At 30.9% G+C, this 15,685-nt stretch overlaps 1 protein-coding gene across 1 annotated transcript in view; it reads right to left on the bottom strand.

Moving 5' to 3' along the window:
* Window positions 1–1,275: 1,275 nt before the first annotated feature.
* The window catches only part of LOC112591296 (protein big brother-like), a 32,094-nt gene continuing 17,684 nt past the window's right edge, over window positions 1,276–15,685 (bottom strand). Inside the window, exons 4-5 of the mRNA XM_025335067.1 lie at window positions 2,037–2,153; window positions 1,276–1,529 (exon numbers count right to left, since the gene is read on the bottom strand). Coding sequence (XP_025190852.1) covers window positions 1,386–1,529; window positions 2,037–2,153 — 261 coding nt within the window. The 3' untranslated portion in view covers window positions 1,276–1,385. The remainder of the gene's footprint in view (window positions 1,530–2,036; window positions 2,154–15,685) is intronic.

Genomic DNA, 15,685 nt, shown 5'->3' with positions numbered 1-15,685 from the left:
CGTATTAACGGTTGGTTCGTACTCCATGGAGCTGATATAATTTTTTCGAAAAAGTCACTGACAAAAATTGAGTTTAAAGGTTATAATTTAATGTGAAAGAAGAAAATGTATGCATTTAATTCAATTAAAAAAAAAGTTAGTTTATTTTTATTTTTTTTGCAATTACTCCCTTGGACGCATATAATTTAGTTTTGTGCTACTTTCACATTTTTAAAATAATAATAACAATTAAACATAATCTTAAAAATGTGCGCTTTGATATTTCTTATTATTGTACTCGTAAACTAATTGTTTAGGCAATATTAAACTTTTGTGTCGACAAATTTACGAAACTAAAAAAATGACCTATTCATTTATATTTAAAATTATTGCACATATACTGTAACTACGATTTAACTAAACGTATTATTTTAGACTCTGAGCGACTCTAATGAATGTATTGATTTTACCATGATGTGTGTTTTTCTTAGTGTAACATACTTGTAAATACTTCAATGTACAAGTTTATTTTTTATTTATTTTTTTTTTTTGCTACGATTTTTCGACCGCATATACTACCCCTAGTTTAAATCTAAACTACACCCTCTTTATTCGTTTCAAATTATTTTAAGCTACTATCGCTTATGTAAGAACAAATAATAGTTTCGTTTTAGAAAGAATCGTTATAAAATCATTGAAAATGCACCACTAAATCTTCTATGTTAAATAAAAAGCACAACTACTATATTATCAAAAGTATATAATAATATAATATGTATATGCCAAGTTGCATAAAAAATTGATAAACTTAACGGTTCTTTAAAATTTACTGGAACAATTTCCGATCATTAAATTATGTTTAAGGGACCATTAGCACATTATTGATTCATTGAATGCTTAGTGATTTCAGCTTATGACTAATCTTCATGCAACCTAGCAATAAAGTTACAAACGGTTTCCAAAAGTAAACGAACGGCTTTCAATCGAATAGAGTTTTACAGTTTGTTCAGAAGGTTAAATATCGATTTCTGCACATTTCTCAAAAAACTTATTTAAATTTAGGTAATACAATATATATATAATGGTATGACGATATTTTAAACTATTGATTGTTTGACGTGCAAACGCAATTCATAATAATATATAATAAATGCATTATACGCGAGTTAGAATATAAATATATAAAAAATAAAAAAAATAAAAAAAAAAATAATAATAATTATAATATAATAATTCTATAAATAAATAACAAAAATAAAAACTAATTATAAAAAAAAAATAATAAAAACGAGTACTTTTTCACACACACGCACATAAATACATAAAGATACAAACACACTACAATATTATGTAGATATATATTGTGTATAAACGCGCACAAGTCATATTTGTATGCATCTAATGATTTAATAGTTCAATCTTCTTTTCACGTCTAAATCTGAATCAGTAACACCGCGCTCTTGGTTTCTATAGGCACGAGGTTTGTCCTGATATTCTCTGATACGGTCGTTGTATCTCTCGATTTGCTCTTGCAACATCCTGTTCTCGATCTACGGTAACGAAAACAAAAAAAAAAAAAATGCTTAGATAAAATATTTACTTACAAATAATTTTTTGGGTACAATTACATAATAATAATATAATATATTAATAATAAACATTAAAATATATTATAACGGTTCGTTAATACGACAACTTTATGTAGACAACATTACTGCTAATAGCATTTATGCTTAAAAAATCGTTTTATTGATCGAATGTCGACAATTGACCAATTGGGCCAGACCGACGCCGGTGGTCATTATATACGTTTAGACAAAAGTATCTTTAGAATATAATGTTATAAGACACGAGTACAAAAAATCTCGTAAACGATTATGGATGAAGAAAAATGTGATGCTTTTTTAAACGCATCAAAACTACGTGAACTTAAATTGTTTTAAAACGTCAAACACAAAATGCTTTTGGTGGAGAATTGAACACGTGTCGTATATATAAATATTGTTTCCAGGGGGCACGATTTTCTCATTGAATAGCAGTAAATAATTTACACTCACCATTGCTCGTTCCTCGTCAAACTCCAGACAACCAATACCGTCCAATTTGTCCAAGTCGATGCGCCCTTTCCACCGGACGCACACACCATTCATTATGAAATGCGACAGTATGTGAACCTATGTGGGCAAAGACAAATTGATGGAAATTAGTTACAAGTAAGCGCAATATATACATATATACTATATATGTACAGTTTGTTAGTTAAAATCAGAAACAAATAACAAAGAATATAACAATTATATCATACAGGTAGACCAAGCTATACCAACTAGTTGTGTACGTTGTACACGACGAAAACGTAAAAATATTTTTTTTTAAGAAAAATAATAGTAATAATAATAAAAATAATAATAACTATAGTTAGCATATGATCATAATTTAGCAAGTTTAAATTTATAAATGATTTATGATATTTTATTTTTTTTTTCGTGCCAAAAATTAAAAATTGTTTGGTCAGATTAGTTTGGGTTTACTTATAGAAGAACTGAAAAAGTGTCCACCGTGTTTGAGAAATGCATAATTATTATTTGAGAACACGATGAAAATGTATAGTTCATCTTTTAAAATCAGAATTTTAATTTACGAAAATTATTATAGCTTTTTATGTATTGGCTGTGCACTTGTGTAACAATATTATTAATGTATTCATTTATTAATTTTAAATTTAAATAAATTGAAAAATAAATTCTAAAAATCGTATATAACGATTGCTCATATAGTATACTACATAAAACCGTGACTATGCTAATACTTCAAAAATATGAATTAGAAAAAAGTAATAGATGAGGACAGACACGGTGAGACATATTGTATACTCGTATATTTTAATTTATAATAACATATTATATATTTACAGTCCACCAATGTTTAAATGTTTAAATGTTTAAATTATGATTAATATTTTATTTAAATACAGTACATATAATTTAGGTAAACAAGACGATTAAATTCGATTTAATTATTGTAATATCATTCAAAATAATCAAATGTACCAAATATGTATATTTTTCAATTTTATTTAGTCGGAAAAGATTAAACTTCTCGTCCCGCTTATATATTTACGTAATAAATATTATACATTATTAATACAAAAATACACATGTAAATTATACAAGTATGTATTATGTCCTGTCATGTTTTTCAAATATTCATACATATAAATAATGAGAATCCATTATAATATCATTTTTACAAAGAAAACGATGATATTAAACTTCATCTCTGCACTTAACGCGATATATGACCGTAAATATAACCGTTTATCCGTCGTGTTTGAATTACAATTTCTATAATCGAGGGTTAGGGACATCACATGTATATGTTTAATCATTATAAATTCAGCCAGGCCGTATGCGTACAAAGCATATTGTGTATGTGTGTGAAAGGGAGAGAGAGAAAGAAAAAAATAGGGACGAGGAGAAGAAATCGGCGGCGTGTCGGTCAAAACCGAAAGGTAGAGAACACGATAAAAAAAATTAGTATGGGGTCTTGGCAAATTAAGAAAAAAAAACAAAGTATACTTATTAGAAGAAACGACGATATTATATACTCGCGTACTCAAACACGGTCGCCGACAAGACCGTAAATGTCGATTTATGTGACCCCCTCAAATACCCCACCCACCCATCATTATAATAATATATTAATATTATATACTTATGTACAGGGGAGGAGTAGAGACGGACGGACGGATACGGTGCTGCTAGAAACCAGTACTGAAATCGTCGATAAATTTCATCCTCCGAAGACACAAACGGCCTCTTATATATATATATATGCTTCGACTGCGCGATTGTATTGCTTGGGACAATATTGCAGTCGAAACAAAATGGTTTTTTTTTTTATTATTTTTTTTTCTTTCCCTCGATACCGTCACATTATCATTTCTTCGGTGTCGTGATTATTACAATAATTTTTAAAAGAACGTAACAAACCCCAAAGAAGGTAGGTTAGTATAAACGTCCTGTCGCGGGTTGTTTTCAAACGTATATGTGCGATGCCGCCACTTCGTTAAACGACAATAATAATATTAATAATAATAATCCATCACAAGTTCAATATATACCTCCTTCTGAAAAGTAATCATCTAATACTACCTGAACCGTTCGCAGGACCATAAAAATCTACGACCTAATTTTACGACATTCACGCCGACCCGCAGCGCCGAGTTAATATACGATTAATCGTAATCGAGAAAAAACGAAATATAGTATGATGGGCAAACACACGGAAAATTTATTAAATTGTGATTTTTTTAAAATACATTATATTATTTATAGTGATTTTTGTAAAATCTACAATATAGATAAACATAATGTATTAATTAGAACAAAAATAGCGAATAAAATACTTTGTGTGGGACATACAAAAAACTCACCCATAGAAAAAATAATATTTTATAAAAATGTATTAAAATTATCGCTGAGAATTAGCAAAGATAATAAATTATAAAAAAAATGTAATATGTATTTATTATGCATAATAATATGTTCTATGTAAATCAAACTGTATCTCTCCCTTTAACATAGTTACGAAACACAAAAAAAAAGATTGTATTAATTTTTATTTTTATTTTTACTTAATTTTCTAATGATCCTAGCGACTGCGGGTCGCCAAAAAAAAATCTTAGGTCTGTATGGTCCGATAGTATACAATACATAGCTGATTTACGTTTCAAAATCAAACTATTATAATAATATTATCTAATGACGAACATTCGCAAAAATCATCTAGGTAACAATATAAATTGTAATTAAAACGAGAAAATCACACTATAAATTTGAATATTTTCTTATTAAGAATCCTCTATCTGATTGTTTGTAGGATTTTCTACGATAATTCAATTTTTTTAGTTAGTCTTGCGTTTATAATAGTCCAGCTTCAAAATTCTTACAAATAGCTTAAAAACCGAACTATCATGATTAAACCGACATACGAACACAGGAAAATACAAGGAAGTACATAATAATTTTCTCTTGATTAAGTTTCATAAGTAATTCGTAATTTCATTAATTCACTTCAATATTAAAGTCAACTTAGCTAAACGTTAGGTGTAACCCGAGATAGAAGCAATAAATGCGTGTATGACGTCCTTTTAAGGGACAAAAATGACGAATATCTAATAATGCTATATTATTATAACATGTATTGCGTTTTAATATGTATGTATATAAGTATATAGGTAAATATACTAGCAGGACATCAAGTGCTACCCCTACTTTTGGCGTTATATGCGTTATACGTGTATATACAGTCGCTACAAAAAAAAAAAAAGGATCACGAGTGAGTCCTTTTGTTTACCAACATCCAATTAGACGTGGAAACGGAGTACAATCGCGTCGCATGGAAATGCATTGTTTTTAACTCTGATCTATTGTGGAAACGCGCGCGCCACGTGTTCTCCTCAAGACGTGTGCTTCTCATTAGCGTCACACAACAAAATCAAACAAAACAAAACAAACGCGCGTACGACGCATTGACAATAATATAATAATAATCGCGAAACGTTCTTGCCGACGACATAGTACATTATTATTCACCTATATATTATATTATACTCGTACAGAGCACGCGGGAATATATTTTACTAATAATAATATGATTTCGCCCGGTGATCATAATACACTCGCGTATGATATAATAATAATATGTGGACAGGATTTAGCGAAAAATAATCATATATTATAATAAGAACACAGCGCCAGTGTTTGCAGTGTGTCCTTTGTCTCACGTTAAACCAGAGCTCGTTAGCGTAAGCATGTAAAATAAGTTTATGTACACATCGCACGACGTATATATAATATATATATTACTGTAATCCGCACATAAAATATGGAATGTCATAAAATACGAAAGTACCTAACAGCACAAGCGACAAGTTTTTTTAAATTTTTGTTCTTTAAGTTTAAAGATTTAAATTTTAAAGTTTTGAGAAGCGCAACAATATCGAAACGTGTGAATTTACAACAGTTGAATTATAATATTACCTTACCTAGATGTCCATATAATCATGAACTGTGTACGAGTAGGTACATGGTACACCGTTAGATAGTATATTTAGAACTTTACGTATGTATTATAATAAGGTAGATTTAGAATTTTGGCAGGCCAGGGTAAAAAAGATTACGAGCCTCTGGATCTAATATATCTTTCTTTCTTTTTCATGCTACATTTAAAATAAATCACATTTTCACGTTGATTTATCAACTCTATTTTTTTTTCAACGCACAGCCACTAACATCAATGAACAATTAAGTGAAACAAAAAAATACAATTTTTATTTTATTTCATGAGTAGTTTGACTAATAACTATGCTATCAAAAAATATATTTTGGTGCATACGTAATGTATTATGTTATGTATAAAGCGATAATTTGTCTGTACTTTATCATATTATTAATACGTTTTAAGATGATTCGATTATTACGCATTTATACATTACGGAATACCAAAATAAAATGTAAAGTGTATATCATGAATCATGATCCACCATTGATATACTACTATAACATATTCCCGCAGCTCTCACTACTCGCATGCGATATTTCCGTAACAAAAACCATCATTTCTGAACGGTAGATCACAATAAACACCTGAACGCAGGCGTTTTGATCCCGTGTACAAATATACCTATAGGATAGGTATAATACTTCATACTTGTTTACTATTATATTTATTTTTCTGGTTAATTCCTTCTTTCTTATTTCTTTTTTTTTTTTCAGAGGCGATGAAACGAACCCGAGTAAACACACGCCATCACAACAGTGGCGTGAATGCGGAGAAATCGATCCCTTATAGACGGAGTATAAATACTTCGTGGACACAACCCTTTTTTTTTTCTTTTTCGATCCACACACAAGTTTCAATAACGATATAAAGTCACGAGAAACCGGATCAACGTCAAATAAACGGGAACAATGAATACGCCACATTTCTGTCCTATTTGTATCATACCATACACTTTGAAAATAATTTCGCAGGGATTTATATAATATTATATGTATAATAAATATATGTATTATTGTACGAGCCAGCCCCGTATACTGCGAATGGCCCCCTCTGCATGCATCCCGCCGCATTCTTAATCAACTCTCAGCTGCTGCGTTTTAAATTTACTGTACATAATATATATGTATATACGGAACATATTATTATATTGAATATGGAATTTCTTTCTTTCCAATTCTATAGGTCGATTTATTGCTAAAGAAAAAAATTTAATAACATTTATAAAAATCCAATACGCACAGCATGTCATATATATTATATTGTACATGTAGCTACATATTTACGAGTATAATATTGTGCAGAGGCACTTGAACATATATTATTCCAAAGAGTAATGCGGACAATAATTATATTATTTTAAACGTAGTCGGGTTCTAAAATTGATTATTATAATACAATATTAAAATATACCACAAATACAGGTGTGCTGCAGTGTGTTAGTAATGTTAGTATTCGGTAGCAGTGAAAGCATAATAATGAAATGGAGATAGGAAATCGAGAAAGTCTCGTGAAGAATAGTCCATAAAAATCTTTAAATTCAATTTCATTAATACAAAATTAAAACAATATTAGTAAATATAATATTATTTTGAATTCAATAATTAATCTAAACGATATTATGATTTAATATAATAAAATTTCATTAAAAACCATTTTTTATCAAAGTTTGAAATATTAAATTACTTTAACAAGACAGCAACGACGTAACCTTTTTAAATAACAACCTCAAGTTTAATTTGTAAATATCATAAATCATTGCATAAAACAAAAATGTACCATCATTCATCACTTTAACAGTTTAACACCTCAGAATTCATAGTTCATAAGAGTATTATCTGACAAGATTAAGAGTCCATTCAGTGTTTCCTTAGTCACGATAGGTACCTACTTTGTAATTTTGTCTACACAACTTACTAATATTATACTAATATATACTAATATTCACTACTATATTTATATTTATTTAAATAATTTTAATGTTTTGAAAATATACGAAAACATAGATTGTCTATCAAAAGTAGAAAATTCTTTAGAAGTCTTCGTTATTTTATATAAAATTTAGTTTCTTAAAATTAAATACTGTAAATCTTATGTAGGTACATATGGTTTGAAATCCATACAGCCTTCTATGTGTTCACATCGATAATATAACCATGGAAATAATTATTATATGTTTTAAAAAAATATATAAAATTTGAATTTTGAATGTTTTGCTTAATTTTCAAGCGTTCATTATTATAAAATAAAACGAAAAGTGAAAACTACATTTAGATACAACCAATTTTTTTATTACAAACGTTTCTCAACCTTGCAAACATTCAACATTACGACCGCATTTGAGGAAGCGACCAATTTTAATTAAACACTACCAATTAAAATAGTTTTTAATTAGTACAACTGATCAAAAAAACTACAGAACCAATACCGATTTCATAATTTCGAGTTTTCAACCGAATACATAGTTCATTAGTTGTACCTACTCGTAATAGATTTAAATGTTTTAACCGACAAAACCACGAATTTTTTTTTTTTTTTTACCAAAAACGCATATATTTGTTTTACATCGAAAGTCAATACTCCATATAAGTAAATTCCTACATTTATAATCAATGTAATTATTTGCAGGATACCAAATACAAAGATGTTTATTTGCATTCTATTTATTTATGTTATATTAAAATTGATAGATGCGTTTTTAGCACTAACGATTACATTTTTGATAATTTTACAATTTAGTGATAAAAGTGATAAAAACTTTTTTAAATTTCAATTCATCCCGTTAATTGTATGTATTTATTTAATATTATAAATAATTTTAAATTAGTTGGATATCTTGAATAATCTTTCTAATTTATTTTAGCTCATTCATTTTTCATAATTAATCATAACTAGTTTATACTTGGATAAAGTTTTATATTGTAACTAGATTTCATTTCTTAACGAACAAAAAGTAATCATTTCTACAATAATTTCGTAATGATTAATAATAATTTTTTAACCGAGAGTATGGATCTATTTAGCAAATGCTTTTGATTACGATTTGTTGGGTTTTACTTTCAAACATTTTACGCAAAATCTTAAAACGACGCCTCCGGATTTAACAATATTCGTGTACTTTTACTTAAACTCTCGTCTCGTCACCGCGACGATAAAATCGCTTTACCACTAAATACCACTTCATGCAATGTTCAATGCACCAAGTCACAGAAAACCTAACATGGCTAAATATCAAGAAGAACACTCGTATACAAACTCAACAATATAGATATTATACAAATCAACATATGTATTATGTTCAGCATTGGTCGAACGTTAAGCGGGTACTCAGTGTCATAGATTAAAAATTAAAAAGCATCAATAGAATATTATAATAACATATTATACACTATACAGTAAGTACATATACATATTATAGTTGAAGATGTCGCACACTCCGCGAATGATGTAAAACCAACAATCGTTTATCCCTGTTAATATAGTCGTCGATTGTTTACCATATCGTATAGTACGAATTATCATCTCCTTCAAAAATATTTCGCCCGTGGCAGATTGAGTACAAAATTAAATTATTCACATTATAATATTATTATTTTAACAACAACTCGTATAACGTAATGTGTTATATTATACGCTTTGTGCGTTATTATAATAATAATTGTTACATTATACATGCCGACTGATATGAATTGATCGACTCAGAGTACCGATGGTTTGACATCGTAATAATATTATATTATTATGTATAATATAATAATATACACTCGTGCGCATTGTTTATTGTAGCTGCGATCCGGACGGGGAAGAAATTGAAAACAAAATTCAACGTCCCCGCTGTGACGTGTATACATGTGCGCGGGTTCGTCTCAATTACCAGACGACTGGCAACGGGTCGCTATTAATAATAATAATAATAATAATAATAGTAATAATGATAAAACATTATTTCTCTACTCTTTTGTTAAGTGTCCGACGCGCGGATAATCGGTGGATAACGACGATACGCGACCCGTCATGTATATTATGCGCTAGGTATACGACAAGCCCGGCGACGAAGAGCGATAAAAAAAAATTAAAAAAAGGGTTTGGACATTGTACTCTCTCACTCACTCAATGTACGCGCCGCTTCAGTGCTACACACCCGTTTAAATAATAACAAAAACATAAAACCCTTTCGCCGCGAACTGCCGTAATTAGATTTGTCACGAGTTTTTATCATCACGTGAACGCGTCCGAGTCATAAATCCGTGTTCAACACGCAATCACACGGTCGTTTCTATATAATATTATTATATTGTATCATGTTCTGTCCGTGGACTAATCCGTGAAACGGACGAAACGGTATCTCTCAATCTATAAAATAAATCCTGCTGCGGTGACGGCGGCGTATGCGTTACAGAAAGAGTGCTACTGCAGCATCCCGCGTTGGTGTACAGAGCGATTCACCGAGCGTGATCACTCCAATTATTCGTTTACTAACGAATTGCTTTAAATTCTGTTTGTCGAAACTTTTAAACACACTTAGACTATGTTTTTGAATTTATATAAGATTCTTTTGTACTGCTCAAGAATTGTGTTCTTTGGGCGATGAAAACTTTTGTTCTTAAAATGAGAATCCTCTTTACTGCAAATTCATTAGATGAGAATTTTTTTTGAAAAATGTTAAAGTTTCGTGGGATTTAGTACCGTATAATATGTATCTATATACTTTATTATAAGTAGATTCGATGTTCTCGGATAAAATATGTTTGCAAGCTTATAATAACAAATATACAAACTTGGTATTTAAAATAACCAGAACAAAGTATATAGACTATATTATATACGAACTATAGACAGTATGATTAATAACAACAAACTGATTATGAGAATATCAACTTAATCAAAATCACCGGATTGTTTACGCACGTAAATAATATTGTAAATAACAAATTTTTATCATACTATCATGTTTAAGTAAGTAAGTAAGTAAGTGATTCTTTCGACGAAAAGTAGTCACTTATTTTATAGTAAAATACTCGAGTTTTTGAAATTTTTTTTTATATAATTAAAATTATTAAAAAACAACATTCTTAAAAAAATATTTTTACTCATTTTTAATTTTTACTTTTTTTAATAATTTGTTTAACATGTTTAATTTAATATTCCATAGCTAATTTGATTAATAAAGCTAATTACATTCGAATATTTTTCTAAAAGTTTCAATGTATACAAATTGAATTTCAAGAGAGTAATTATTAAAAGCGTATAATATTATAAATTATATATTATAATTTATAAGTGTTTAACTTTTTTTATGAATGGAGTGGACTGCGATACACATCACAAGGGGTTCTCGCTAAATGTTGGTTCACTACTCTCACTAGCCCTACTCCACTATTATCAAGATCAATGGTGTTTTGATTTATAAAATAAGAAATTCGTAATACTACTTTAAAAAATTTATATTTTATCTACTTTAAAAATCTCTAAATACGAAAAATTTAAAGAGGCGCACACGTAGAAGTTATAACTTTTGTTGTTTCATTTGTACAAATATAGGCACTGAAGGCCCGATTTCGCTTTGAAAAAAATCTAAAGGGCAAAAATATAGAGGACTTGCAAACGCGGCAAGCCCTAAACACGCGTTTATCGAAATAATATTTTATTAATTCTTCGCAACAGGCGAGCCCAACTGCAACACAACGTGTTATCACTATAGTGTATAATGTATCGATAAAAAAAATAATACGAACACCTGGACGCGGACGCTCATTTTTCTCGTCGAAAAGTCGCTCGTACCCCGTATCCCTCGCGTGTACGTTTCGCGATGGTCTCGTTATAATAACACGCGATACAATATATTCGTCGACGGACCTTTGTAGCCGCGTGGGTACGATACTATAACGTATAGAAGACGGCACTAGAAAATATTGTGGACTCGGACCGTGTGCGAGGTAATGAGCCAATGCGGAGGTACGTTACGACGTCATTACACGCACACAAAATATGTACATAATAATAATAATAATAATATATAATATATATATATGGACACACAGTGCAACATACGATACATGCGCATACCGAGTTTGTCGATTCGGAAGTAACGTCCGTAGACAGGGCCACCCAGACTATAGCGGCTGTAGCAGTCGGGCAGATACAATATTATAATGTTATATTATATTATGCGATACATTACGGTGATGATGTTACTCGCGACGGTGGTTTTGTATTTTACTCCGTCGTCTCCACGCGCGCGCACACACGCACAATATATTATTATTTTAATAATGTAGGTAGGTACGTCTATGTGCGCGAACGTATTGTTGTAATATATTATAATGGTATGCCTACAACTATAGTAGGTACACGCGTATAATACATTATATTGAGTACAGGGCGATTGGCCGAGCGTGATTACCTCTTTTTTATTCTTCGATAATGTAATATTATTGAAAAACGATTTTTGGAATTTTCAAACGTGCCTATAAGGATCGTATTGTTTTTAAGCTCCTGGAATTAATTTTACTACTTAAGGATAAGTACTGTAGACGTAAAAGCTTCTGTTCAGCAAACGATAAACTATCCGTTTTCCACTAAGTGCAAAGGAAACATTCGCTCTATAGTGGTTTTTGAGTTATTTAACTTTTCAGTGTACTAAGGTCAAAAAGCTCGTTCTCATGGGTTTATAAGATACGGGGGCCTCGGTGATTTGAAAACTTAAGTAATTTATATTATTGTTCCATCAATATTTATAATTTATAAACATGATCCAAGTATATATACTTAATTCAATATTACGTCTAATTTATAAAACCATTTTTAAGAGCTATTAATATTTTTATATTTCTTATCTGTATTATATTAAATGTTAATAACTAAAATAATTTTCGTTTGAATTTTTAATTAGGCACCTACGTACATAAGAATGTTCAGCAAAAATCTTCACTTTTAAATTTACCGTAGAAAAAGTGAGTTGTCAATTGAAAAACGTAAGTCTGTATCTGCACCACAAGAATACTGCTTAAATAGTTCAAAAATGTCAATAATTTGAAAATACAGTCATTAAATATATTTAAAAATCCACAAATTCAGAATTTTAACTCATTATCAAATGAAAAATAGGGATTTGGGTGCTTGCAGGTGAATCACTCTGTATGTGAAGATTATTAGATGCCTATGTATAAAAATAACCTCGTATAATATTATATCAAGATACAAATACATGTACTGTTTTCAGGGATCGGTAGCCCGTGGAGGATCACGACAGGACCGGAGATATAATATGATGTGTGTGTGTGTGACTCTTCGGCCGCGGTTATGATATTACACAAGTTGCGGAGGTCGGTCGGGGAGAAATCGGATATGTAAATTCGATCTTCAAAAACCACTGCGGTCGTACGTGTGTGTAATAATAATCATATATTGCGGTCAGTGCAAGTCGGCGGTTTTGGCCGTTGCGAGCACGTATCGTGTGTCCTGCGCGAGACTTTTTTTTCCGTATAATCAAAACAATCCGAAAGAAAAGTAACGACCAAAAGCGAGAAAAAAAAAAATCAAACCACGTCGGTATTATATTATGATCATATCCAGTCAAAATATTATTACACAGTCGAACGGCTGCAAAATAATATAATACCCGCATGTGTCATAATATTATTATGTAACGGTCGACACCTCATCTCGTACGATTGGTAAAAAGTGATCGCTACTGCAGCAGTCACTAGATCGTATAATTAGGAGAAACAATGCACGTGTACTGTGCCCAGAACGGTGTTTCCGTCACGTACGCTGCACGTATAAAAAATACTAATATTTTTATCAGTAAGTACAATCAACATGAATGTGCACGCCCAATTAGATAGATAATAACCGATTTGCGAAATAGATGTTATACAAACCTAAGTTTGTTAAAGCTGATTTCCGATGATTTTATTTTGTTATTTTTATGACGCATATGAGTTGCGTAATTTAAACATTTGATATTTACCCAATAGATGTATTGTAAACCATAAAATAATATGGTTAGGTACTCACGGGGAATACACGTAAATCGCGTGAATTGCGAGTGAGGTCAATGAGAAAGTAAAAACAAACACACTTCGCGATAACTCGTTTTGAAGTCTAGTATACACACAATCACGATAATATCATAATATATTGTGTAATGAGCGACTGTTTGGATTTCGCTTTGCGACAAAAAACCGAAAAAAAAAATTATAAACTACTTTTAAAAAATAAAAAATAAATTTAAAAATCCTAATCTATTGTCACCTTCGTAGTTATATACATTTATAAGCACGCATATTATATATAGGGCGGCACGCGTATTACATATTATACGAACATTAAAACGGTTGTCCTGTAGATACGGTTGCACAACGGTACCGTTTACGTCGGCGAATCGTAATAATTTATGGACATCGATAAATAAAAATCGGTAGCGGGCGATAAATGCATAAAAATCGCCTATTTGTATAATAATAATAATAATAGTAATAATAATAGATAGGTAATATGCGTTTAGCGGCCAATCGGGTTGGTGGGTCGTTTTCACGCTAGTCGTTATTTATTTTGAACGATTGTGTAGCCAGGGGGGTGGCGAAGAGGGCCCGCGGTGACATAATATAATATTATGTGTGTACAGTCAGAAAATGCGTATACATATTATATAATAATAATATATACGATGGGGACGGACAAAAGGGTTGCGTAAACGGACTCGACGGCGCTGACTGTTGACAGATGTCTGTCCGCGATAAACAAACACACACGCACACATACACAAACACGTACACACGTCGTACGTGTAGACCTAAATTTAATATACTGATGATGGACACAATTATTATTTATTATTGCTATATGCGTCAGTCGAGTGCGTTTGTTTTTATTTTTTATTTTTTATTTTAGTTTTCGCGTACAAGTGCACCGCGCGATCGGATATCGTAAATATGTATATGCATGTCCGAAAGCGACCCGACATAATAATATAATGATTCGCTCGCGAATCTCGCCATTGGACTTTCAAGAAAGGACGACAACGATGCGATAATAATATATGTACCCATATACATACGTCATGTGCTCGGTGTTTTTGGATCACGCTGGGAGAGTCAAAGAGGCCTTAATGTGACGACAAAACGTTCGCGTTAGCAGTTGTACGCGTACGATAGGGTGCGCAGAACGTTCGGATAAGGTACAAGTCATTACGACACGAGGGTAAATAATAACAATAATAATAAAAAAGGGTAAAAATAATCAAATAATATCAACGACGTGTGTGTGTGTTGTTTCCAGCTGAGAAATTCTTCCGAATCGACGCGCGTTCTCAATCGATTGGCTGCCGTATAGGTAAGCAACAATTATTATTCTACACAATAATATAATACGAGGTAGGTGCCTACTAAACAGTGTAGTGCACACATGTACAACTGTTATATTCCTATTCCTATAATATCTCATACGCGCGTTCGAGTGGAAATCAATTAAAACGGTTTCGTAGGGTAGGTAAATCTTTACGGAAAAAACGAACAAGCTTTTTTTTCTTTTTTTTATTCACCGATCATTATAAATATTTGCTTTACAAATTATATTAAACGCACCAATACATTGTGTATTTAGGCGCCAACAACAAATAAAGTGGCTAAGTTCTCCCCCT

The sequence above is a fragment of the Melanaphis sacchari genome, unplaced genomic scaffold, assembly GCF_002803265.2.
Source record: "Melanaphis sacchari strain LSU unplaced genomic scaffold, SCAv2.0 Contig130_pilon_pilon, whole genome shotgun sequence".
Classification (NCBI taxonomy): Eukaryota; Metazoa; Arthropoda; class Insecta; order Hemiptera; family Aphididae; genus Melanaphis; species Melanaphis sacchari.
This window is presented reverse-complemented; position numbering and strand designations above follow the sequence as displayed.